The sequence below is a fragment of the Thamnophis sirtalis genome, unplaced genomic scaffold (genome assembly GCF_051295495.1).
Source record: "Thamnophis sirtalis isolate CommonGarterSnake01/CBP01778 unplaced genomic scaffold, rThaSir2_p1.2 scaffold_4, whole genome shotgun sequence".
Taxonomy (NCBI): Eukaryota; Metazoa; Chordata; class Lepidosauria; order Squamata; family Natricidae; genus Thamnophis; species Thamnophis sirtalis.
The window spans coordinates 86,526,675-86,553,085 of NW_028261384.1; the positions used below are offsets into that span (position 1 = coordinate 86,526,675).

At 40.5% G+C, this 26,411-nt stretch overlaps 1 protein-coding gene across 1 annotated transcript in view; it reads right to left on the reverse strand.

Annotated features, from left to right (window-relative positions):
* CNTNAP1 (contactin associated protein 1) overlaps positions 1 to 26,411 on the reverse strand; it is a 51,109-nt gene that overhangs the window by 2,941 nt on the left and 21,757 nt on the right. The window contains exons 7-23 of the mRNA XM_014072850.2: positions 26,250 to 26,393; positions 24,134 to 24,407; positions 14,500 to 14,649; positions 13,542 to 13,713; positions 12,319 to 12,425; positions 12,116 to 12,235; positions 11,572 to 11,775; positions 10,332 to 10,488; positions 10,098 to 10,225; positions 8,553 to 8,720; positions 7,230 to 7,448; positions 5,245 to 5,484; positions 4,775 to 5,011; positions 3,491 to 3,618; positions 3,179 to 3,272; positions 922 to 1,158; positions 26 to 76 (exon numbers count right to left, since the gene is read on the reverse strand). Coding sequence (XP_013928325.2) covers positions 26 to 76; positions 922 to 1,158; positions 3,179 to 3,272; positions 3,491 to 3,618; positions 4,775 to 5,011; positions 5,245 to 5,484; positions 7,230 to 7,448; positions 8,553 to 8,720; positions 10,098 to 10,225; positions 10,332 to 10,488; positions 11,572 to 11,775; positions 12,116 to 12,235; positions 12,319 to 12,425; positions 13,542 to 13,713; positions 14,500 to 14,649; positions 24,134 to 24,407; positions 26,250 to 26,393 — 2,830 coding nt within the window. The remainder of the gene's footprint in view (positions 1 to 25; positions 77 to 921; positions 1,159 to 3,178; positions 3,273 to 3,490; positions 3,619 to 4,774; positions 5,012 to 5,244; positions 5,485 to 7,229; positions 7,449 to 8,552; positions 8,721 to 10,097; positions 10,226 to 10,331; positions 10,489 to 11,571; positions 11,776 to 12,115; positions 12,236 to 12,318; positions 12,426 to 13,541; positions 13,714 to 14,499; positions 14,650 to 24,133; positions 24,408 to 26,249; positions 26,394 to 26,411) is intronic.

Sequence of the window (26,411 nt, forward strand, 5' to 3'; positions counted from 1 at the left end):
TTCACCTTCTACCTTGTTAACTCACCTCCAATAATAACTGCAACCCAGCCATCATCATGGATGTACAAGAAGTCCACTACAAGCATAAAAAACATACAATTAAAATTAGATTTGATATATTCCTCTACCTTCAGCTCTTTGATCTCATTGGCTCAGTTCACCCATGGATGGTTTTTTTTTCAGGCCAATCACACTCTCTCTGAGCTTAACCCACCTCACAAGGTTGTTACTGTGGGGAAAATAGGAGGAGGGAGGTGTAGGGGATATAATTGCTATCTTGAATTATTCCCAAATTTTGAGAGCTATCTCCTCTCTTCCTAGCTATCCTACATACTTTTCCACCAAGGCATCTGGAGAGGGGCGGGGTGTGTATAGCAGGTTCTTCTAGGAAGAAACTCTTTGCCTTCAACATGTAGAATACCTTCCACTTTCAGCCATCCTGTCTGTTATCCCAAGATGATGCACATGCTTTGTTCCTTTTCTTTGATGATTGCCACCATAGGAATCCCTCTCCCCTAATGTGCAATGTCATTGCATTTGTTTGAACAAAGTTCCACACTCAAAGGAAAAAACAGATGTACCCCTTAGTGAAGTCCTTGCCTCCCCCAAAAAAAACCCTCTTCATTTTGGAGATTATAGAGTTGGCACTCCAGGTGCTTTTCAAAGGTGCTTTTTCAAGAGCTAACTGGACTTTCTGGTTTTTCTTTGAAGATGTTTCACTTCTCATCCAAGAAGCTTCTTCAGTTCTTTTCTTGGATGAGAAGCGAAACATCTTCAAAGAAAAACCAGACAGTCCAGTTAGCTCTTGAAAAAGCACCTTTGGGGCAACCATTACTTGGATGATTGAGAATCATTGTAAACCCTCCAAGGATAGGAACTAAGGCCCAGCTTTTTCAAAACTGTCATGTTAAGCTGCCTTACCTGGATCTATGTACCATGGGTCGAGCTCAGGAGGCACCTTAATGTAGGTGGAAGGCATAGAGGCACAGTTGGATTCTACAAGCTTTCCATTGGTGGTGTAAGGAGTGATGGGACTGTTGCCACTAGAGCGAAATATGGTTTTCAGAGGCACAATGCTGTTGAATTTCACGCCAGAGATGCAACCTGCGAAACCCGGCGTGTTGTATTTCTGGATTTCAGGATCAATCACTCCTGTCTCTGTGGACAATGACAGAAGGCCAGATTAAAATTACTTGCTTCATTCTTCTCTTTCCCTTTTAACAAACAGAAAAAGACTGAACTCAAACCAAAGGATGAGGATGGCGAGATAGAAAAAAAATATGGAAAAAAAATCCTTCCCTCTTCTACTCTTATAATAAGCACTATCCATTTGAAAACAAAAGGACTATGATAAGGGCTGCGAAGACAGTGGGGGATGCTGTGAACCTAATCTGGAGAATTCATGGGAAATATTTTATTATGTCTTGGAAGGCAAAGAGAATGCGCACGGTGCAGATTATTCACATGTGTAAAAAACAAGACACAATTCAGAATCCGAGGGGGGGAATAAGGTCCTAGAACTTGATTTCTTTTCTTTTTCTTTGCCTCTTCTCACAAAATTCTTCAAAGCTTTAGCAAGCTTCTTTTGTAAATCTAATATAGCAAAAACTATCCAGGTCATTCTCCTGCTTTGTTATTTCTATATCCCTTTTCATTGTTAAGATATTTACAATAATGAGACATCAGGAAAACAGGATCCCCATTTTTCTGAGCACTTTCCACTATTTAATGTGATTGACACAATCAATGAAGCACATAGGGAGAGATTTTTTAAAAAATTTCCTTGGCTTTCTCAATTATCCAGAGGGCATCAGCAATAATTTCTTGCATTGCTTAACTTTTTCTAAAGCCAGCTTGAACATCTGGTATCTCTTTTCCCATTAATCCTTGGAAATTCTAATTTGGATGGCTATGTCTGTATTGCATGTGTGGGTGTGAAGGTCTAACCAGGTCAGGTGTGTATATGTTGTGTATGTGCATGTTCTCCCCCTCCTATTATTGGGGGGTGGCAATGTGTATCATGAAGCACATATGTTGCCCTCTGCATTATATGACCAGGAAGTGAGTTGTTAGATGTCAGATCCTTTCGAAACTATTACTGCTACAAGCACACTCTTTAGCTGCTAGACCATTTTAGTTTCTTTATATCTTTAATTCATACTTTAATCTGCCCAATAACAAGCTATCCTAGCAACAGATTACAAACAGCAACAGCAACAATAATAATGATGATGATATATGAGAGTGTGACAGAGAAAGAGAATGTGTGTTACAACCGTTCGTGGACGTGGTGGTATCTAACCAACTGTGGGAAATCTTGAGGAAAAAACTAAATAGGATCAACCTGGTTGGCACCTGGATGGGAAATCACCAAAAAATCTCAAGTTTATAGGTCAGATTGAGAAAATGCTAGGAAATTGCAAACATATCCCAGAAGAAGTCAATAGCAAAGTATTTCTGGGCAGTTAATCAGTAAAACCACTATTGTCACAAATTCTGTGTGGACACAATAGTATTGTCACCATGTACACAAGTAGCCCTTAACTTACAACCATTTGTTGTAAGTTTGAAGTTACACCATTCAAAAAGAGGACTTGATCCCTTTTCACATTTATGACCGCTGCAGCATCTCCATGGTCATGTGATCAAAATTCAGGTTTCCCCAAGGTCATGTGATCCCCTTTTTTCAACCTTCTGACAGCAAAGTCAATGGGAAAGTCACTTAACAACTGTATTACTAATTTACCAAATGCAATAAGTCACTTAACAATTGTGGCAAGAAAGGTCATAAAATGGGTCACTTGACAACAGTCTTGCTTAGCAACTGAAATGTTTGGCTCAATTGTGGGTGTAAGTCAAGGACTACCTGTATGGAATTTTTTGTTTGTTTGTTTGTTTTCTCCATTCTGTTTTGGAATTGGTATTGTTTTGCTAAGGTTACACTGCTATCTTGCAAAGAAGATACAGAGGATAGGAAACAATAGGAAGAATACAGAAAAATGAAAGGAAGAAAATAATTCAAATTTGAAGTTGAACATAAGGATGCATTGTGCTTTAGAAACATAAAAAGGGTTGTAATATGAGATAGGGATGCCATGAAGGATGGATAGAAATCCTAAGAAAATTGCAACAGCCCTAGGGGCATCACGAATGGGCAGGACCTATTGTTCTTACTCACCCATAAAACGGCCAAGATAGAGTGCCTTGGGAGAATCAAGTTTGCTATCAACAAAGACAGAGAACTGATTTATCATGAGAGGATAATAATCCAACTAGATGAGAGACAGAGAAAAAGAGAAAAGATGAAAAATATTAAAAGGATTCTCTAAAATCCAAAAGAGAATTATATGGACGTACAAAAATGCTTTCAGTTCAAATATAACCTATTTTCCATTAAAAAGAGAAGTTTTTACTGCCCTCTTCTCTATTTAATCAAGAATTATACATCTATCCCATCACACCTATGTGATGGGTAAAAAGCTGTAGATACCTGTGTGTACAAAGTCCGATTGACACGAGTAATGTTGATTCTATGTGGCTGCCCATCAGCCACTGAGCGTGTGCTCAGGGTCAAGCTGAAAGGGAAGATCCCCAGTTGATAACGTAGCTGTAGCGTACCTATGAGAAAAACATTAATAGTACAAGTTGAGCAAGAGTTCAGTTCCTGCACCCTTATGCAGCAGAGTCAGAAGAAAATCACCACCATTGAGAACACCACCATAGCTTCAGTTTATTAAATGGAATTCTTCTACATTTAAGAGACCAAGAACTCTGCTGAATTTGGACAAAAGATCAACCAAGTACTCCAAGTATTTTTGCTTCCAACATGTCCCTCAAATACTTTTAGAAAATTAATACAGGACAGACCTACAATATCTACACAATTTTTTAAAAATATGACTAACAACCACCAATAATTTCTTTCTTAAGCTTGAGAAAAACCTCTCTCTAAATGACCATCATTGAATCATACAGCACTGACTTCTAAATAGTAACACCATATTTTGCACTGTTAGTTAACAGTAAAAACCGCTTAGGTGGGAGGGACGGGGAGAAGATAATTTGTCCAATGCATCAAAGCCTTTAACAATTTGATAAATATCTGCCATGTCAAAATTGAGCCAACACTAAAAAATGACCAGAGGAACTTATCACTGGAGGACCATAAAATTACTGCATAGTTTCATCTGTTTAATTTTCAACCTATTTCTTAATGTTTTCTAGGGTGGGCACTGCCTTTTTTATTGTTTTTATTTACTCAACTCAGAAAGCTATCTTAGTAAGAGAAATCTGCCAACAGTTCCCCAAGGAAAGCCATCATAGAAATAAAACAAAACGTAAACATATGTTTTGGGATGATTTTTTTATTACACAAACCACATTTCCTTGGGAATATTACAAGAAATGCAGATTTTCCCCCAAATAATTTTATTTTCAGAGAAAATCCATTAAGAAGCTGGTGAAACAGTCATATGTCAAATAGTGTTAAAGGTTGATCATTGGGAGTATCCTTATGAAATATTCTTCTATTAAGTAGGACAAACAGACATTTTTAACTGACCTCTCTAAATCATCAACATTCTGAAAGGTTTTGGGGGAGGCAGTAGGGATAGTGTCTCTTTCCCATGATCCTGGAAGGTGAGAAAGGATTCCCATCCTTTCTGCAGAGAGGCAGGAAGGGAATGGAAAGTAAGCGTAGGCCAACCTCAGAAGAAGAAGAAGAAGGTGTCAACAACTCCACAAATAATCTGGAAGCTATCCAAGTCATGCTTACCATCCTCACGGATCAAAATGGCCATGAAGTCATGGACAAAGGTGCTGACATAGAGAAGGACTGCGGGGGCTGAAGTGGTGCGGAAGTTGATCCCCACTTCTTCCCCTGTCACATTGTAGCCAGGGAGCGGTTGAAGTGGTTGATGGAGTATGTTTGCAAATTCCTGTACCACATACATGGGTGTTGTTAGGATATTGTAGCGCAACCACGTGCCTTCTTCAAAATAGGCACCAATGTCTGCCAAGAAACAACAAAATAAGCCAACAGTTAAGGGAAGACAAAATCCAAGCCAGGAAAAAAATCTGTTTTCTTTCCAGATCCCTTGCTACTCAAGCTCTTTTGCAGCCTTCACTTTCTCTCTGGTCTTAGTGGCTATTGGGTTACTTTCCTGCTAGTATAGCCCAGCATATCCAAGAAAGGCTGCTGAAGCAAATTAGGCCAGCCCTCCTGCCCTTAGTCCCAGCTCTCACCATGATTGCAGAAAGGTCCTTCAAATGCAGATACTGTGCAGTTGCATGTGTAGTGGCTATAGTGCTCCCAGCAGAGGCCATGATTCTGGCAAGGTACCAAGGGGTTTCGACAATGCCCAGTGCAGTTTACCAGAACCCCTTCTGTTTCATTGGCTTTCCCCTCCAAGTTTAGGGTCAATCCATTCATGTGCAAACCTCGCAAACACCCCAAGAATGGATGCAAGTTGTATTCAGCAGATCCTACAGAAGGAGAAATAAATGGCTGTATTTAAAAACATAGAAATCTAGTTAGTTTAATCAAGTCTATCCTGCATTGCAAACTGTTGCAACAGATTTTAACCAAATATTTTTGGGAAATCATTGTGTTGGATCCTTCTATAATATAATCCAGTTACTCTTTCTACTACACACTTCATACACTATTGAAGAATATGTTTTTGTATTTCTCCTTACCTACTGTCACCAAATACATGGGTTGATTCCAATTCTAAGAACAATGATAGGACACTGGATTTGCTTTTAAAATGTTCCAGCTTTCCCAAATTAAGAAAATGCTTCTGTCCAAAATCCTGTTAAGCATCTATTATTCAGTTGATAAAAGGTGGATCTGGACCAACTCAAAGGGGTTTTTGTGTCTGATTTACAGAAATGATTTCTGATTCACCATTGTTTAAACACTAATAAGCAGAACAAAATGAATTAACTATTGCCCTAAATATACTGTTAAATAGAAAGACCCAGGACTAATTATATTTTTAAAAATAAAATCTACACTGTGCATGCAATAAAAGGAAATTCCAAGATTTCAAAATTCTACACCCAGTATGCCTTGCTTTGCATCAAGTTCTCTGAATATTATTGGCTCTGCTTTCCATATATCACCACCATATGCAAATGGTCCAGTTATATTTCTCTAATGGGAAACAGAGAAGAACTTCTCTTTTCAAACAAGTTACATAACAGGCCTAAGACGTTATAGACCTAGATGCTAATTATCCTCTGCAAAGAAGACCCCTGTGCTTTAGTTTAGCTCAAGCATATTTTGTTTGCTAGGCATTGGAATTTCTTTCCTATTTTGTGGACAATTGAAGGGATAGTAGTACAATAGTAGGTTGTGTTCAGTTTTATGTTGCTTTCAGAAGATTTGGGCTTTGTTAAAAACTAAAAATAGCAATTTTGGTTCAACTAGAAAGTAGGCATACCTATTTTGCTCACTGTTTTGGTGCTGTGATCTATGGAGGAGCGGTGGAGCACTTAATTACTTACATGCTGTCTAGCTTCCTTTAGTTCCTCATAATTCATAGCCTTGGTTCTTCCGCCCTCTACTGCTTTACCGTGAGCTAGTTCTTTCAGTCTTTTTAGTCAGACGCCCAAAGATTATGTATTTCATTTATTTAATCTAGTTAAAATATTTGTATGATTACCTGTCTTAAAACACAACTTTGGGTGCTTCACAACAACAAAACCCCAGAGGTATTTAAAAACAAAAACAAAAAAAAACTGTAAAACAAAAACCTGGTGCCTCAGTCATTTCTTTGGGATGTCTTAACAACCTGTCCACCCTATCCCACTGCCTGGATAAAAAGCCAGATCCTGAAAGTCTTCTGGAAGACTAAAGGAAGTGGGACTTCCAGATCATCTACGGAATGATGTTCTATAAGGAAGAGGCAACAATAGAAAAGGCAGCTCCCCAGGTTCTACTACATGGGGTCCCTAACCCCCGGGCCACAGTCTGTTAAGAACTGGGCTGCTGAAGCAGCAGGAAAATGTGCTTGCGCTCCATTTATTTGAGTGTGTGCATCTGCTGTTTGTGCAGAACTATCATCTCTCCCCCACCCATCCCCACTGCCACCGCCAGTTCACAAAGGTGCAAAGGTTGGGAACCACTGCACTAGATGGAAAAACGTACCCTTTCTAGAGAAGTGGGCAATTATTCATGCTTATTTTTCTCTCACATACATACGCACATGAACATTCTTACTCACCCACATAGAGAGGTTTGGTAAGGTTCAGATGGATAAAACTCTGGGGCGGAGCTGCTCGCATCACCCAAGGAAACCGGTCAACTTGTAGCCGAGCAACTTTGACGTTGATCTCTGCTTTCACTTCATGCCACTCATTATCATTGAATGGCATCTCTGAGTGCACTGTTAAATTCTCATCACCATTTCCAATGTTATAAGCAAAGACCAAGTCTTGAGAAGCTATGAAGAAGTGAGAGAATTGAAGAGTTACAGAAACATTTCAGGTCTGCCAAAAAGAAATCTCTGCTGATTCAGATATTTATGCCAATGCATGAAAGCTAGCATATTGAGGAGTATCTTAGAGGTCTATAGAGAAATGTCTTAGGACATTCCATAAGTGCAATTCCCATTGTTCCTACAGTTTTTGGCCAGAACTTGGGGCTGTAATAAAATTGAATTGAATTATTCCTATATCCCTAATCTCCCCCACTGCATAATCCACCACTAAGAACATTACAGAGAATCTCCTATTTCAACAATTTACCTTATTATCTGTGGCATTAACCCTCATTGAGGCAAAAAATAACTAGAGTCAGCATTACCAGCCTTTATGTTAAATACAAGTTGGTGAGGCTTGCTCTTTGATTTTCTGCCAGCCCACATGCTAATGATTAGCAACACTATTATATATATATATACCAGCAAGACTATTGGGAGTTGCAGTTCAATGATCTAGTCCTGTGATGGCGAACAGGTGGCATGCAGAGCCATTTGTCAGGGCACACGAGGCATTTCCCTGTCAGCTCCAGCACACATACGTGCACTGGCCAGCTGACTTTGGCCTTCATTTTCGGCTGTTTTTTGCCTTCCAGAGCTTTTAGTAGGCTTCCCTGAAGCCTTCTGAGGGCGAAAAACGGTCCTATGGGCAATCCAGAAGTCCGTTCCTGAATTTCCGGATTGCCCGTGGGGCCGTTTTTCACCCTCCAGAGCCTCCCTGAAGCCTCCATTCCTGAACTTCCAGAGGGCCTCGGGGGCGAGGTCGTTTTTGTCCTCCCCAGGCTCCTAGAAAGCCTGGGGAGGGTGGAAAATGGGTCCATCTCATGCCAAAAGGGGGGGGAGGGGGGTCATGCATGTGTGTGCATGCGGGGTCATGCACCTAGAATTATGGGTGTGGGCAAACCCGTGCATGACCCCCTTGTGCCCTCCCCCCCCCCGCTTTTGGCATGCAATGGGGAAAAGGTTAGCCATCACTGACTAGTAAATTAAGTCCATAGCCTAATTTTAAAAAATGCTACATTATTTTAAAAGCAAAACGTATGCTCCATTGGATCCTAAATTCCATACTGTTGAGTTCCATGCGGATATAGTTGATCGGGCCCACATTCTCAAGGAAAGTGCCTGTTGGTGCAGAAGTCTTGAAGAAGAAACTAATATCCAGGCTGTAATTCATCTTGAAGGTAGGAAAAAGCAAAGCTGTTCCCCTGATGAAGGATACTGTATTCCAGGAGTTGCCTGCAAATCATGAGAAAAATGTAACTGAATGAATAAATAAATAAAAATTTATATTGCCGCTCAGCTCACTCTATGACTCCAGGTGACTTACAAGAATAAAAGCCTAATGCAAAATAAAAAGCAATATATCCCCCCCCCCCACAATCTGCCTTCATAATAACAATCAAATGAGCTTTATAATGGGCTCCATCCCCAGGTCTGTTAATAAAACCAGATTTTCAGGACCTTGCAAAAGAGTGTCATAGTGGACACCCATTTTTCTCCGCAGGGATGATATTCAACAAGGAAGAAGTTAACATGGAGAAGGGCCCTTTTTGATCCTACTACATGGACCTCCTTAGGAGACGGGACCCATAATATTCCTTTCTTCTCCACTCTGATGAATCAGGTAGATGTGACTGAGAAAAGACAATCTTTAAATAACACAAGGCATTTAAGATTTTGAAGGTGACAACTAGCACTTTGAATTGGACCCAGAAGCAAACTGGCAAACAATGCAGCTTCTGCAGGAGAGATGATGCTGCCATTTCCCAATGGGACTGAATTAAAACATAGAGCAAACAGGTAATTGGGGGGAGGGGGAATAGTTTTAATATAGGTGCAGAACGGATCTTTGGGTGAGAATTTTCAGAATAGAGCTGGAAGGGATCTTGGAGATCTTCTATCCCAACCCCCTGCTCAAGCAGGAGACCCTAGACCATTTCAGACAGGTGGCTGTCCAGTCTCTTCTTAAAAACCTCCAGTAATGGAGCACCCACAACTTCTGGTGGCAAATTGTTCCATTGGTTAATCGTTCAAGTGTTGCTGATGATGTTGGGCCATATTTAGGCCTGCATAAAATCATGCAGGCCACTACATTTTGTACCAATTGAAGCTTCTGGATACTTTTCAAGGGCAGTCCTATGTAGAGCATGTTACGATAGTCAAGAAAGGAGCATAGGTGATTATGAGCAGGGATGGAACAGAAACTTTCTTTGTCTGGTTGTTTGTATACCTTGGTTGGGGCTGCGATATAATGATGTTACTGTTACTGTCAATTTTTCTTCTTTTAAATGGATGGGGGAATTAAAGAAAAAAACCTATAGAAGATTTATACACTTTTGTTTCCCAATAGGAAATATCAACTTCATTTTTTAAAACATTTGTTGTTGAATTTCATCAGCATAATCTTCAGGGTTTCTGGAAGCTACAAAAATGGGGTTTAGAATGTTATACAACCCATAACTTGAGGATTCCTACCCCAGTCTGAGAGATCCACAGAAAAAGACTATTACAGTGTTTCTCAACCTTGACAACTTGAAGTCCTGTGGACTTCAAGTTGTCAAGGTTGAGAAACACTGGACTATTACATCATCTCCCACTCTGTCCACTACTCACGGTCTCCATAGCAACGCAATGGCCCCACATAGAACTGAGCCTCTGATCCAGAACGGTTTGTATCGCTCACTACAACCTGCGTAACTGGAAGATGGTCAACAAAATTCAGCAGCCCTTTATCTGCTCGCCTGGAATAGGGAATGACAAACGGATTCCCACCATGTATTAGAAATACTCAGTTCACAATATATCATCACCCAGACCCCTTTGAGAGAAGATGGAATCAGATCTCACCACATAAAATGTTCAGCATCACAGTTGCAATAGAAAAGAGGATTGGCACAACTCTTCTCCATGCCACATGCACAGCGCCCCAGGCCTGGAGGAGAGCCTCCCCAGTAATAATGACGTTCTTCATTTCGTCCCATCCAGAAACTTAATGGCATCCCAGCTAAGGCAAAATAAGGCAAAATACAAATTGGAGAGGAAAATCTCCTGCTGATTCAGATCAAAAGCAGCAACTAAATTCTACAGTAGTCATCAAGTTGTTTTTAAGATGATTACAAATTAGTTGCGAAATCACATGTTGCCTCCATCATTTGGTAAATCACATAATTCGCATTGCTTTTCTCAAGACTACAATTGATATCATTACACATTTATTATGTTCCCTAACTCACCTTTTCCCCCTACGCTAAAAACATCCAACACCTAGGCCTAGCTGTTCAGATATTCTCACTCCCGGAATTCCTAGCACATTTAGACGGTGGGAAGGCTTTTTAGTAGAGGAAGATCTTTAATGAGTTTTTTCAATGACTTTCAGCTTTAAACATTTGTGTTTACTATAGGGCACACAGAATTGCATAGGGCATTAAAACACAATCTTTAGCTGATTAAAAATAGATGAAACATTAATATACCCATTATTTTGTTTCAATCTCTTTCTTAGTAATTTCTAGCATGGAATATATTTCATATTTTCTTCTCTTCATACTAGGATTATTGAGCTATTCATCATAATTCCAAGTTCTCTTTCCAATTCTATCCTTTTCTACCCACATTGCCAAATTTTGTGACTTACACTGCATATATAGGGGAAATATACATATGCTTTGAATGGCTCCTCAACTTTCTCTCAGTGAAAAGCAAAGTAAATTGTCCAAAATAAACAGTTATAATCACTTCTCAAAATATATTCTTAGCTCCAACAGGAGGTAATATATGCACCTCAGGGTTGAACTGTGGAGTCTTTGGTGCTCTCTTATCTAGCTTGTTTGCTTGTAAATCTTTGCTTGTTACCAACTAGATAACATCATCAGTGCTACATTAGCTTTGCTCCCTAGTGAATTTCCTAGCTCCCCAAAGAGGAAGGGAGCAAACTCTTCACTTACTAGAACTGATGATGTTATCTAGTTGAGTAATGAAATGCCAAGTGGAGGTAGCAAGGAATCCAAATATATTCCCAGCTCTTGGCTCATAGCATGTGTGCAAATCCATACAATCCATAGAATGAAATAATGTCATATATACTCACTCTGGGTGTTGAGTAGACGAGAGTAGTAACAGTGAAATTCAATTTGTTGCTCACAGTACTCAGAGGCATTTGCCAGGGCTGATACTTCCCCCCATGATGCATTCCAGTAGTCAACTGTGCCCAGGAAAGGCCTTTCTGGGCTATAGCCTGATACTTTTGTGAGCCAATGACGATTGTGACGAACAATGGTCCATGCACGGTCCTCTGGAAAATATAAGTGGACAGGCAACACTTCAAACTGAAGATCAACTCCATCTAGTTGAAAACTTTCCAGATGTGCTTACTTCAAATCCCAGAATTCCCAGACAGAATGGGCATTACTGAAAATCTGGGAATTGATGTCCACACATCTAGAGATTGCCTGAAAATTGGGCATCTACCAGATACAACTGCCTCTTCTCTCTTTCATGTTTCTGATGGCAGTTGAATAACTTCCCCAAATTTAATTAGAGCCAAACTCCAAATTTCTAGGGGAGAAGTTTCTAGAACATTTCAATGTCCCTGACACAAGGGGAAAGCCTGAATTCCCATCCATTACCCGTACCTCTCATGTCACAATACACAGTAAAAGGTTTGAGGGGTCCACTGCCATCTGGATCAATGGTGTAGTTCCCAGACATTTTTCCCCTGATTCGATAGGCTTCACAGCTTTCCTTGTAAACAGCTAGAAGAGAGAGAAAGAAGTGAAAAGGCTATCCATGTTCAGAAGCCCTTTAAATCCTCCCTATATTGCCCCATCAGGCTCACGAGTATGGCAGGTCTCCCCCATGTAACCCGTCAAGTCACAGATACAAGTGAAGTCATCCCAGGATTGGATGCATCGACTGCCATGTTCACACATGTTGGGGGTACACCTGGGACAAAAGAAAAAGCAAGTTATCACAGGAACTCTTCTGCCAGCACAGATCTACATTTTTGAAAAATGCGGCACCTTTTTTTCTGCTCCATGTTGAAGACACTTCTTTAAAAAATTTCAAATGTTATAAAATGTCCAGCTATTTGTGTTAACTTAAAATTGCCCCTACCTTACTGATTTTTCAACTTTATCTTCCCTTGAAGATTTAACATTAACCATTAATTATGTAGATTCTGGTCTGCATTACTGGTAGTTAATCAATCATGGCATCTTTAGCTATATTTTTCTTGTTCTTTCTTTATTACTGAATTGACATCTTATTGGAAAAGATAGCTATTGATTTATCTTTTCATATATCAATTTGTTTTCCATAACATTCTTTTATTAGTTAGAAGTATGTAAGATCTTTGTTGCTCGTGCTTTTGATTAGCTGAAAAGTCTCTCTATCCATTTTATCTCATGTGTCAAAAGGAAGTCAAGTTGTGCACCCCTCAATTTAATAATCATCTTTCCCTTTTTTGTTTTAGTGACAACTGCGCTTATATCCACCCATAACAATTTTGAAATCCTGTTAATAGCAATCCTGTTTGAAATATTATCTCATTAGCGACTGAGCTGATGACCTATTATCAATTCCCAAAGCATTCGGCTTTGGATAATGCAGGTGCCCTCTGTAACTTTCTGCTTTGAGAGCAACTATTATCCTAACACCCTAGATGGGGAGCTCCATGGAACAGCTAAGTACCACATAAAGAAATTATTTAGGATAATTATTTAGGATAATCTGATACTTATTTGTCTCTTGCCTTTAGTTCTCCTAACTCCCAGAAGCTTAGAGAAGGCTCCTAATTTTATTTATTTGTCATTATTACATCTACATGCTCCTGACATACTGGGCTATGCGGACATTGGCAAGATTGAAACTTGCTTAGATTCAGCAACCTCCTTTTGAAACATGAAGTGGACAGAGAGACTTGTTCAACTAACAATGACCTACAGCCTATAATATCACCATGCTAATGCTACAAATTAGAAGAGTTTCTTGGCTCTCTCATTTGCACCATCATTTAAGACCCAATTATGCCCACCCAGACTTTGCTTCTCATAGACATACCTGTCTGTGATGCCACACACATTGAAGTACACCTCAAAGTACTTGCCAAGCCGATGCTGACGAACCATGTCCAACTCTATCGGCTGGCGATCCACACTGACCATCCGCATGCAGCCATGAAAAGCTGTCTGATTGGACAGGCAGCCAGTTCGTAGTGCTGGCTTGGGACATCCTATAGAACATCAGCCCAGCCACACACGCACAAGAAAGAGATACAAAGATTATATTTATCTCAGTGGGATTAGGCCCATATTAATTTGTATTTAACAAACAATGAGCCTCAGGGAACATTGATTATTATGGTTCTCCTCTAATCCCAAATCCAAACAATGAAACCAAATAATGTTTTGTGGAAGTGAAACATCATAGTTTTCAATTAATCATCAGGGTTTTGCAGTGCAACTTTGTCTTGAATGCAAAAGGGTGCTTAAGAGTATGTGCGAATGCATGTACTTATTTGCAACTTTTAAAAGAGATGTGCTTTTTCCTAGGAACAAATAACAGGATAGTTTATCCTCAGTTCACAATCCTGCTTTCCATCACCCTGAAATTATTCAAATACTGTACCTTCAGATTCAACCATCCAGTAATTCCAATTTACAGATTTAAATTAAAATCAAATGAAGTACTGATTTTGAAAATTCAAGGGCTAAATTGTGCAAAATTGACATGCACACAAAGTGTGGTTGCTCTCTATATCTGGAAAGTTGTGCATCCCAAGCTTTGCAGATGCTTTATTATTTCTTTTAATACTTATCTTCAAAATCACTTTATCTACAAAACCCACCTCTAAACAGAGAGAAGCTACTACAAATTGTAACACATCTTAAACTAGTCTTCCTCATTTGAATGTTCAGCAGATGTATTATATTTCAGGTCTCACAGTCAAACTCATCTAAAGGTCACCAGGCCATGGAAGTTCATCTCAGCTTTTTTCCCATAACAATTTACTACATACCTCCAAAAAAGTACTGGTTCCCAGTACGCAACTGAATGTCTCGGTCAACGCGGAAGCTGGCATCATTCTGGTCATCAATAGTGATAACAGCCGAGGATTCTCGTACCATCAAGGACACTGAGTGCCAGAAACCATCATTAAGACGATATCCTAAGAAAGATAGAATACAGGAAATTAAGAACAAGTGATAGGATTATGAATAAACTGGCCAGACCTTACCACCACACCCACTGAAGTCACAGACTTTAAGATCCATAAATCCTGCTCCACACAAAAACCTGGTTTCCTTGCGTTGGTTAGCCATTTTGCTTTCTGTCTATTATAAGAAATATATATTTTAAAGATTAGCTACAATGCATTATCTCCACTGTATTTGTAAGCCATCATTTTACACTTTCATTTCACAAGAATTGCAAAGATTATAAGCAGTTTTCCATGCCTAGAATAGTATCCAAGAGCTGTTCGCCTAATGAGTTTAATCATAGAGAGCTAGTATCCCATTTAAATACCCTAACCCAGTCAATAGCAAGATCAAAACAGATACAGCTTGGATCCAAACAGATCTGATTTAGGTGGTGAAATTAATACTACATGCCAATTATGGTTTTAAATACCTGAGTTTCTTTAAGAACATCATCTCAACACTCATTTTATATTATACTTCCTGTGGTCACATAGGATATATTGAAATGGGGTGGAAAAAGTCAAAGTGAGTAAGACTCCTGTTCTGCCTCGAGCATTGTGAGCTTCCTCGGGGCATGCAGTTAACTCCACGCTTAGGAATATTATTCAGATCAAGTTTATTATCAGGCATTCTTAATAGCAAACTTACAGTTCAGTGTTAAGATACTTCTGACTTTCCATAATCTGTCCCATCATGTGATGTAAAAAGATGGTGATTTCACTCCCATACTGAGCGGAGATATAAACACTAATATTCTGGTTCACAAAAGCATTTAAAACTGACCAGCTATAAACTTTGCATGCGGGCAGAATGCGCCAGTGGCCAATTAGAAACAGAGATGTGATCACACGTTATGGAACTACATTTCCCATAAGGCAGTCTCTGCCTACATTTTCCATGAGGTGTTTCTTAAAGGAGACAGTTCTTAAACTAAGGCGTGGCATAAAACAATGCAAACTTGACTATCTAATTAACTAAGATAACAGAGGCATAACATCAACATGCAAACCTAGCTAACTAATTAACTGAGTTACACAAAGGAATAACATCAAACAATGCGAACAATGATGTAAACACAAAGCATGCAAAGCTTGAGGGTCAATCTTCTAGTTCAGTCTTCCATAGCAACAGTACTAGGTCGGTGATTGGTCTGGTGTAGAGTTTCTTGGTGGAAGTCTGCTGGTCGCAACCTGACTCCAGTGGCTTTGCAACTTGAACTTCCACCTGATGAACTAATCTATCATTACTGGGTAGGACTTGATGCATAAGTCTACTGGCCACGAGTTCCGAGGTGCATCCTTGTCTTTTAGCAAGACAAGATCCCCTTCTTCGAGGTTGGGTTCTTTGCGCTGCCACTTGTGGCGATCTTGCAGGGAGGGTAAGTATTCCTGCTTACAGCACTTCCAGAATGTGTTGGCAAGCAGTTGAACTTGTCTCCATTATTGTTTATACATGTCCTTGGGAATGAAGTTCCCTGCTGGTGGTGGCCAGTTGCCTGTCTTCTGGGTCAGCAAGGTGGCTGGGGTGAGGATAGTTGGGTTTTCAGGCTCCGTAAAAATTGGACCCAAAGGTCGGGAGTTGATAATAGCTGCCATCTCTGCCATGAGGGTGGTGAGGATCTCATGTGTCAGTGTAAGCACCTTTGTCAAGATGAAGTCTAAGATTCTGTGGGCTATGCTATCAGTCGCTCCCACGCTCCTCCCATATGGGATACATGTGGAGGTTTGAATGTCCATACACAGTCACGGGCCTTCAAGTCGCTAGCCCTCAATTGCTGGGTTTAGGCGATTGTTTTCACCTATCTTCAATTCCTTGCAAGCTCCTACGAAGTTTGTGCCACGGTCAGGTCTAAATACCTTGACCGGTCCTCTGTGCACCAGAAACCACCTTAGGGAGTTGATGAAGCAGGAACTGTCCATGGATTCCATGACTTCGATGTGGATGGCTCAAATGCTGAGACAGGTGAAAAGTACAGCCCAGTGTTTGCTGTTAGCTTGCCTTCCTCTGGTCTGACGGGCAGACACGGACCAGGGGCCAAAATCATCTAAATCTATGTTGGTGAAAGGAGGTTCAGTGCTAAGATGTTCAGGCAGCAGGTCGGCCATCAGCTGACATGGTGTCGCACCTCGTTGCCTGCCACAGTGCAGGCACTTGTGTAAGACAGTGGCGACAAGCCTCTTGGCGCCTACAATCCAGATTCTGGCAGCCCTAACGGCTCCTTCTGTGAAGTGTCTGCCTTGATGTTGGACGTTTTCATGGTGGTACTGGACCAGCAGTTTTGTCACATGTTGGCGGGCAGGAAGGATGATAGGATGCTTGAGATTTGAGGTTAATTCAGCCTTATCTAAATGCATTCCTACCCGCAGTAAGGCATGGCAGTCAAGAAATGGACTCAGTTTTAGAAGGGAGCTGGATTTCGGAAGGGGTTTCTTAGCCTATAGGCACTCAAATTCCGCCGGGCATGCATCTCAGAATGGCTCTCTCTGCTTGGGTACCGTGGACTGGGGAGCCTGTCTTGTGATACAGGAAACGGACGACCACTGCCACCTCTGATATGAGAGGTCTCCATCTTGAGAAGTGTTCGAAATGAGCTATGGCAAAGGGACAGTTAAGGATCAGTTTTCTTGTCTCCTTTATCACTGTGGACAAACATGTGGCCAAGACAGTGGGCTTCTTGTCTTGTCTGGAAGACTTGTCGGGTACCTCCAGTCGTATGTTGGCATCACTATCTGGATCTTGAAGCTTGTGTTGTTCTGACCTCTGCAACATTGGGATGTCTGGGCAAGCAGGAACTCTGGGCCCTTCTACCAGGTCGATTCTGCCAACTGAGATGCAATAATAGAGTGCGTGGCGTGGTCTGCTGGGTTCTGATCTGTCAGTACATACCGTCATTGGTCTGGGTTTGAGGATTTTCTGATCCTGTCTACTCTATGACATAGATGTAGAAGTATCTGCTTCGATTGTGGATATAGCCCAGCACCACCTTACTGTTTGTGTAGAAGGTGGTGGCTTGCAGCTCAAAGTCCATTGCCTTTGTTATCAGGTCTGCGAGCTCCATAGCCAGCACGGCCCCGCAGAGTTCCAACCTTGGCACGGTGTGACCTTGTTGTGGTGCTAGTTTCGTCTTTCCCATGACAAAACCGACATGAACGTCCTTCTCCCCACCATAGACCCTGATGTATCCTACGGCTGCTATTGCCTTTGTTGACGTATCTGAGAAGATATGCAGCTCTTTCTTCCTTGCAGCTGTGGGCTAGATGGGAACGTACATACGCTGCATCTAAGCAGTTTGGAAACAACTCAGGGAGTCTTGCCATGTCTCCCACTCTTGCTTCTACTCTGGCAGAAGTGGCTCATCCCAGTCTTTGGTGTTTTGGGAGAGAGTGCGCAGTAAGAATCTCCCCTGAGTCGTTACAGGTGCAGCAAACCCTAGGGGGTCGAACAGGCTGTTCACTGTTGACAAGACTCCTCTTCTTGTGAAAGCAGTCTGCTGAGCTGGGGATTTGAAGATGAAGATGTCCTTCTTCAAGTCCCAACAAAGACTGAGACTGTGTTGAATAAAGGGGGTATCTGTGCCGAAGTCAAGTTCCTGCAATCCCTTAGCATTGTCTTTAGGATTGAAGGCTGCTAGCACTTCCTCACTGTTAGATGCAATTTTATGCAGCTTAAGATTAGATGACCCCAGCATCTGGCACGTTCTTTTTAATAGGCCTGTGGCCTCTGCTGGGGTGGGCACAGATTTTAGGCCATCATCAACATAGAAGTCCTGTTCCACAAACTGTTTGGCATCTGTACCATATTGGGCTTCACCCACATGAGCAGTATGTTGCAGGCCATAGTTGGCAATTGCCGGGGAAGAGCCATTTCCGAAAACATGCACTCACATTCTGTACTCTGTTATCTGCTGTTTGTGTTGTTCATCACTAAACCACAGGAAACGTAAGTAGTTCTGATGATCTTCCCTGACGAGGAATGAGTAGAACATCTGCTGGATGTCAGCCATGATAGCTATGGCTTCCTTCCGGAAGCGGATGAGCACACCGAGCAGACTGTTGATGACATCAGGTCCTGTGAGCAGGACTTTGTTCAGAGAGAGACCTTGGAATTGCAAGGCTTCTGTGGGTGGTACACTCCAAAGAATGGCAGGTACCAGCATTCCTCACCATTTTTCTGAGGTGGAGCAAGTTCTGTGTGTCCGTTCTGGACCATCTTATCCCTGAACTCTACTAAATGAGCTTTCATTCCAGGCTTCCTGTTCATGAGTCATCTCAGACTGAAGAGGTGAGAGAGAGCTTGCTCATGGTTATTTGGAAGCCATTGCCTGGGTATGTGAAAGGGTAGTGGAGCCACCTAACTCTTGGTAGCATTCTGTTGTAATTCCTTGTCCATGAGCCTCAGAAATTCTTTGTCCTCTATTGACAAGGCAAGTCATTGTCTTCTTTGCTGATTTGGAGCACTGTTGCTCCTAAAATTGGTTTGATCGATGAGGTCATGAAGTGTTCTTGGCATGTGAGATGTTCTCCTATTACTGAGAGTGGAAGTCATGAAGACGTTCACATGAGTTGGGACCTGCAGCAGGTCGACGCAAACCATTCCTGTGATGACCATCTGAGTTGTCTTGTGGGCGAGTGGAGATCGTTTTGGGCCTCTGATCATTCCATGGCAAGTGAAAGCATCAAGGGTGTCCACTCCCAACAAGAGCAGGATTTGCTTCAAGATCTAGGACAGGAAAGTGATTAGCTAAGTGCCTCAGATGAGGTATGGTGTTTGCTAACTCTGGTGTCGCAATCTGATTGTGATCATCTGGTAAGTCGTCCCATTCTAGTAATGGCGGCAGTGGGAACTGTGCTCTCCCATCTAACGCTTCTATGCAAAATCCATCTACTTCCCTCCCCGCCGTGCACTGGAACCCAGTGCATGTTGATATCATAACTTCTGTCTCTTCGCTTTGGACATTGAAGAGATCAAAGAATGCTGAACTTGCTAATGATCTGGTGCTTTGCCCATCTAGGATTACATACCTCTTCACGGCCTTTTCTGGATGTGTAGCAGGGTATACTTTGACTAGGCAGATCTTGTGGCATGTGCGGGGTGATAAAGAACCACACATACTGAGGTGCATCTGACACTTACATCTGTGGTAGCTTCTGGGTGCACTGCAAAATTTTATAGATGCCAGTCAGTTTTAAATGCTTTTGTGAACCAGAATAGTAGTGTTTATATCTCCACGCAGCATGGGAGTGAAATCATCTTTTTACTGTTCTGCCTCGAGCATTGTGGACTTCCTTGGACCATGCAGTTAACTCCATGCTTAGGAATCTTATTCAGATCAAGTTTATTATCAGCTGTTCTTAAGACTTTCCATAATCTGTCCCATCACGTGGGGTAAAAAGATTATCATTTCACTCCCATGCTGAGCGGAGATACAAGCACTACTATTCTGGTTCACAAAAGTATTTAAAACTGACCGGCTATAAACTTTGCATGTGGGCAGATTGCTCCAGTGGTCCATCAGAAACAGAGATGTGATCACATGTTATGGAACTACATTTCCCATAAGGCAGTCTCTGCCTACATTTCCCATGAGGTAGTTTCTTAAAAGTGGCAGTTCTTAATTTCTACACTAGCTACATACTGCTGGGACAGCACAACTCCCCAACTCCATCTGCAAGGGTAACATTCAATAAACACCACAGATTTTTAATGGGGGAAAAGAGGGGGGAAACAAATGAGAGAGAGAAGGGAGGTAGGGAGGTAAGGAAGGAGAAAGAGAGAGAGAGAGAGAGAGAGAGAAAGAAAGAAAGAAAGAAAGAAAGATGGAGGGAGGGAGGGGGAGGAAAAAAGAAAGAAAAACAGAAATGAGAGAGAAAAGGGAAGAAAAAGAGAGAAAGAGAGAGAGAAAGAGAGAGAGAAATTAGAAAATGATGGAGGAGAGAATGAGAGAAGAAAAAAGAGAAACAAATGAGAGAGAGAGAGAGAGAGAGAGAGAAGGGGGAGAGAAGGAGGAGAGGGGGAAGAGGGGGAGAAATGAGAGAGAGCTGGACAAAGAGAATGAGAGAAAGGGAAAGGAGAGGGAAACAAATGAGAGAGAGAAAGAGAGAGAGGGAGGGAGAGAGAGAACCTGGGTAGCCATGGCTGGGGGGGGGGTGTCATGTGACTGAGTGGGAGTAATGTTGAGTTGGCCACACCCACTCAGGTTTGGTGGCTCCCAATGTTTTCTTTTCTGTGGGAAGCGGGTCCAAATGGCTCTTTCACTGTTTAAGGTTGCATGAACCTTGATCTAAATGAAGAGAAAAATTGGGGGTGATGTGATAGCAGTTTTCCAATATTTGAAGGGCTATCACAGAGAAGAGAGGATCAATTTATTTTCCAAAGCACCTAAGAACAGGATAAGAAGTAACAGATGGAAATTTATGAAGCAGAGATCCAACCTAGAACTAAGGAGAACTTTCCTGACAATGAGAACAATAAACTGCTTGCTTTCAAAAATTGTGGGTGCTCCATCACTAGATGTTTTTAAAAACTGGGCAACCATTTGTCTGAAATGATGTAGGGTATCCTGTTTGAGCAGGGGGTTGGACTAGAAGACTTCCAAGGTTCCTTCAAACTTTGTTATTTTTTATGGTGAATTCTAATCAAATGAAACATTTGTACAATCTTTGCTAATTCTGACATCTACATCAGCCATTCCTCTGTTGTGAGTCTTTCAGAATCTTCTCATTTTTGTATATAATAATCTTGCAGCAATTATATCAAGCAAAGGTTTTGAAGCTTTTTTTTCAAAGTGGAAAAAAATCAGGAAATTGTAGCCACTTTGTGCCATACCAGTATAAGTAATTTGTGGCATTATGTGAACTAGGTCAATATATCTGAGAGAGAATGGGTTCTCTATCTCCCTCTCTCTCTCTCTCTCTCTCTCTCTCTCTCTCTCTCTCTCTCTCTCTCTCTCTCTCTCTCTCCACATATACACACAAAATCAATTCAAAATCTAATTGGAGATTTCTGCTTTCTAATTCCTAATTCAAGCAGCATTAATTTAAAAATATACAAGTAACTGAACTTCTGTTTCTCTAATTTATTAAAACATACAGCAGATTAAAGATTGTAATTGTTCCTGGATGAATTATATTAATCATTTTGTAGCTTTTTGTGCTGCAGCTCTGTGGGGACATAACTTCCTGGATTTCCAGTCTACACAGTCATTTCAAGAATGGTCTAAAAATAAGGAGAAATGTTGAGAAAATGGTTGTCTAAAATATATTGATCTTTCTTTGTCACATAACTTCATTTCCATTACACACAACAATAAGAAAAGCCCAGATTGAAATATACAAATAATGGCTCAAAGCTAGATTGTGAAACTAAAAAAGAAAGCAGAAGCAGGAAGAAATTACACTCAATTTATTTGCAAGAAAACTACATGAATATATTAATAAAATCCTCAGGATATCAATCCAACTTGAAAGATACTTTACTTAATATTTTCCAGTTTCAAATGAAAGAAACCCAGAACCTGATCGGAGTTAAATGTTAATATCAGTCATAGACCTGATAAGCACTTACAGAATTGCCCACAATTTCTTGCCAACCAGATTTTTATCTTCAAAATACTTTTGTTTAAAAAGAGTCAATACAGGATGTTGAGTTATTTATTGCAAAGTTGTCACATTCTGTTGGCTTCAAAATCTGGGCAAGGCATATTACCCAAAAGAGCCAAGTGATTTATTTTCATATTATGTTTATATATATAAAAAAGCAGAATCTCCCTTGCATTTATTCATACCACTGATTCATCAAGCCAAACACTGAGGTTGGATTTAGATATTATCCTATGCCATAAAATTTTAGATTGATTTTGAGTCCTAATGTAATGGGTGAGCCCATTTCTTAGTTGTATTAAATGAGATGATTGTTAGTATTATTTTTGGTTAATTGTTCAGCTATTATTTGAGTTATTTATATTTATTCTGTTTTTAATTATTAGCCCCTCCTAGGATCATGTATCTGAAATTAGCAAATAAGCAAACAAATAAATAATGCACCTGCACAAAGAAAGCACCCATTCTACAATCCATCTATGATCCAGTTATACGTTTTAGTCAATAATTCATATTATTCACTAATGTTGTCTAAATGCCTTAATTCAAGTTCAATGGAAATATTAGGCACTTAAAATAAAGAGAGATAGTTTCGTTTTTGAAGTTTGTCATGAAACTAATCTTGGATGTGTATTTATAAGTATAATCTTTATTGTCATTGTACTTAAATACAACGAAATTGGCTTATTTTATTATTATTTGTATTATTAGTCTGGAAACATTATTACTCACTGCCCATCATTCACTGTACTATAACTGTTCTGTTATAAAAATGTTATTAATTGGTAAATAAAAATTTGACCATATTGTCACTGACTATTTGGCAGATATAGTTTAGAAATTGTTATTTTCCATAAGGAGATGCAGCAGGCCACATTCCATTCTTATATTGGTATTTTCATACTAGAAATTGACCTGCTAGAAGTTGGCCAAAGTTTGGGTAGCACAAATAAGCACCATGAACTGTCCTATCCTTACCTAAATCTACATGGAAAGCAGCACCAAAAGTGCTTGAGAATGTCTTCTTACTGCAGGAGTGGATAATTAACTTTTTAATAAACTTAACATTATTTATACATGCCCATCTTTTAATGTTCTGCTTTTAAAATTTATCCACACCAAAGAAGCTTTTATTTCAAGATAACTCCTCAACACCTAGATCCCCATTCTAGTTGACTCCATCATCAGATATCTTCCTCTCTCACACACACACTCACTCACTCTCAACAACTCTTTATTCATTACAATTAACAACCAGGGGAAGCTTGTTTGTGGAATGAATCACATAAAGTGCTGGCAGCCACTACCTCTCCTCTTTCAAAGCACAGCCTGTCCAGCTACCAATATTCAAATTAGTTGGGGAGCAGACATCCATTTGTGAGAAAGTGAAATTAGCATGGGAAAACCTGAGACCAGCCAGTAACAGGAGAGGAGGCAAGACTTCAACATCCTTAACAGCCTTTGTTGAAAGCTAACATAAATACCAAGAAGGCAACATTACAACTAAAGCTTTCCCTATACTACCACCACATCCAACTGTGAGGGTGAATTGGAGAATCTGCCCAACCAAGAAAGCTTACCTGCACCAAGGAGAGTTATGGTTTCTTATTGAACTGGAAAAGAAAAATATCTGCCTTAGATCCCTAAACTCTCCAGTCTTTGGACAAGAAGGAAACAATCCAACAAGCTAGATTCCACCTTTAAGTGGATCCAGCAGTACCAACCTTCCTTTTTACCTCTCCCACAGAGCACCTTTCCAACATTAGGAACATGCTATGTAACATGCTTTGGAGTCTTACCTTGGAGTCCTTTTACTAACTGAAACCCTAAACCTCTTTATCTTACTGCCTACCTGCTGCAAATTCCAGCTTCTTGGTTTTGGTTTTGGTTTTTGGCTGAGCAATTGTGACATTGACTTGTCCGTCACTCAGGACCATCTCAAGCCATCCTAGATCATCAGCAAAGGATGTGTACATAAGCAGTCCTACAACATCCCATGTGCGGAAACTGAAGCTGACTGCCAGCGTATTGCGCCGAGGATATCCAGGGAACTGCAAGAAGTTGTTGACTCCAGCAAAGGTAAAAGGGAACAAGAGGTTGTCCCGACAGAAATAGCCCACATGACCCTGCAACAAAGAGAGAAAGCACAGTGATATTCACAGAGGAAAGCAAAAGCAAATGGAGAAGGCGAGTCCATTAAGGAAGGGCCACGTGCATTTGCTCCCATATCCACATGCCGTGTATATGGTGACACAATCTGCTGCCTTGGCCACCAAAAGGTCTCTGTTGGGCTCCTTCTTTTAGCTAACTCTAGAAACATTCCAGAGACTCCACACAACACAGTTAGTAAGGAATATTTATTTTACATTAAGGAAGAAGACATTAAAACAAAAGATATTACTGTCTTGTGGCCTTCTGGAAGCTGAGCTTTCAGTCCCTTCCTTACTTTCTTGTTCATGCTTAGCATTGAGTGGCAATTGCCTATTGAAATATTCAGCAACCTTGCCCAAGGAAAGTATAGTTCCCAATATATCCATCGAGCAAACTTTGGAACGACAGAGAGCCCCCTCCACTTTTCTCACTAGCCAGCTGGATCATCCTGCTCATCTAACCAATAGGAGCTGGATTGTTTGATTGATTGCTGCTGCAATTAATATCAAAAGAGGAAGTAGTCTGGTCCCCATCTGCCCATTCACTAGATGACTGGTTTGCTAATAGCAACAGGAATTCATCAATTTACAGCAAGTTGCTGGGAGGGAAGAGGGAGGCAGGGGGATAATGATGTTTGTGAGCAAGTGTGAAACTGTATGGGGCATACACAGAAACACATACACACTTCTACACATACAAAACTCATCAGGCTGTAAAAAAAAGTTACTCCACATATGAGCGATGTTCTGAGGCATTCAATTCTGCGCATCATAATATCTTTCCTTTATGTTCAAATAGAGGGACTTATCCCAACAGAACTATTACTGCATGCTGAGAACATGGAAAGTCTTGGAAATAGAAGAGCTCAATAAAAAGGCTAAGAAAAATTTCCCAGAGTTGGGAAGCAATTTCAGGTCTTTCAAAACATTTAGGTTTAGCACGGATCCACAGCAGAACTCAAATAATGCATGCAAAAAACATACATTTCTGCCAGTAACTGGATCCATCAGACTCTTCTTTGAATTGTCATCTGGCAGTAACTATTCCATCAAGGTACAGCAAATAAGACTAGGAAGTAGGACCACTTTATCATCCTGAGCTGTTGGTTAGTAAATGTTAGAAAAACTACTATTTAACTATAAGAATTGGTGCCTGAATTTGCTTTTTTTTCTTTTTATTATATTTTACATAATAGGTTTTAGACTGTAAGTCCACAGACACATCCTTTCACTTTAAAGGATATTTGGTATGCTAGAAGTCTTGTTCCTTAAAAATTGGAGTAAGAATACTTTACAGAAAAATAATATGATTCCAATCTCTCCCTTTGATTTTTTTGTTAATTTTCTTCACATATATTTTCAAGCCAATCTGAATATTCCAATTTTGTTTCCCCTTCCTTACCAAGTAGAAACATCAGGACTGCTTTCATAACATCAGTTTTATTAGAGGAGATTAAACTGGAGTTTCCTTTCCAGGAACAGCTATGAAAAATCAATTCACTTACAATGAAATCAGAACGGAAAAACAGGTGACAGGCAGCAGCAGGATCAATTACAGGACAAAAGTAACATCAGCTTATGCACAGACTTGGCAGAGATTAACAACTACAGGCCAAGAGCCTGCCTCCAACTAAAATAGAGTCAGTTTTTGTCTTCATTGTCACTGAACAGCTTTTCCAAAACATATCCTTCAGAAGTGTGGAGTTCAACTTTCCACAGTGGCTGAGGAAGTTTGAAAGCTGAAGTCCAGATAACTGCAAGGCTTCTAAGTAGGTAAGGCTGCTATAGGTCCTAGACTCAACCTACGTTAATTCTTACCTCAACCCGGATGGCGGGATTCCGATGTCTTACTAAATGAGTAATAAAAACCAGGTTGTAAGCAATGTTTTCCATACAGCCACGAAAATTTGGCCTATAGACAAGACGCTGTTTCTCGTTGTTTCTCACTCCTCCAAAAAAGACCTGCAGAAAACAAGGAGG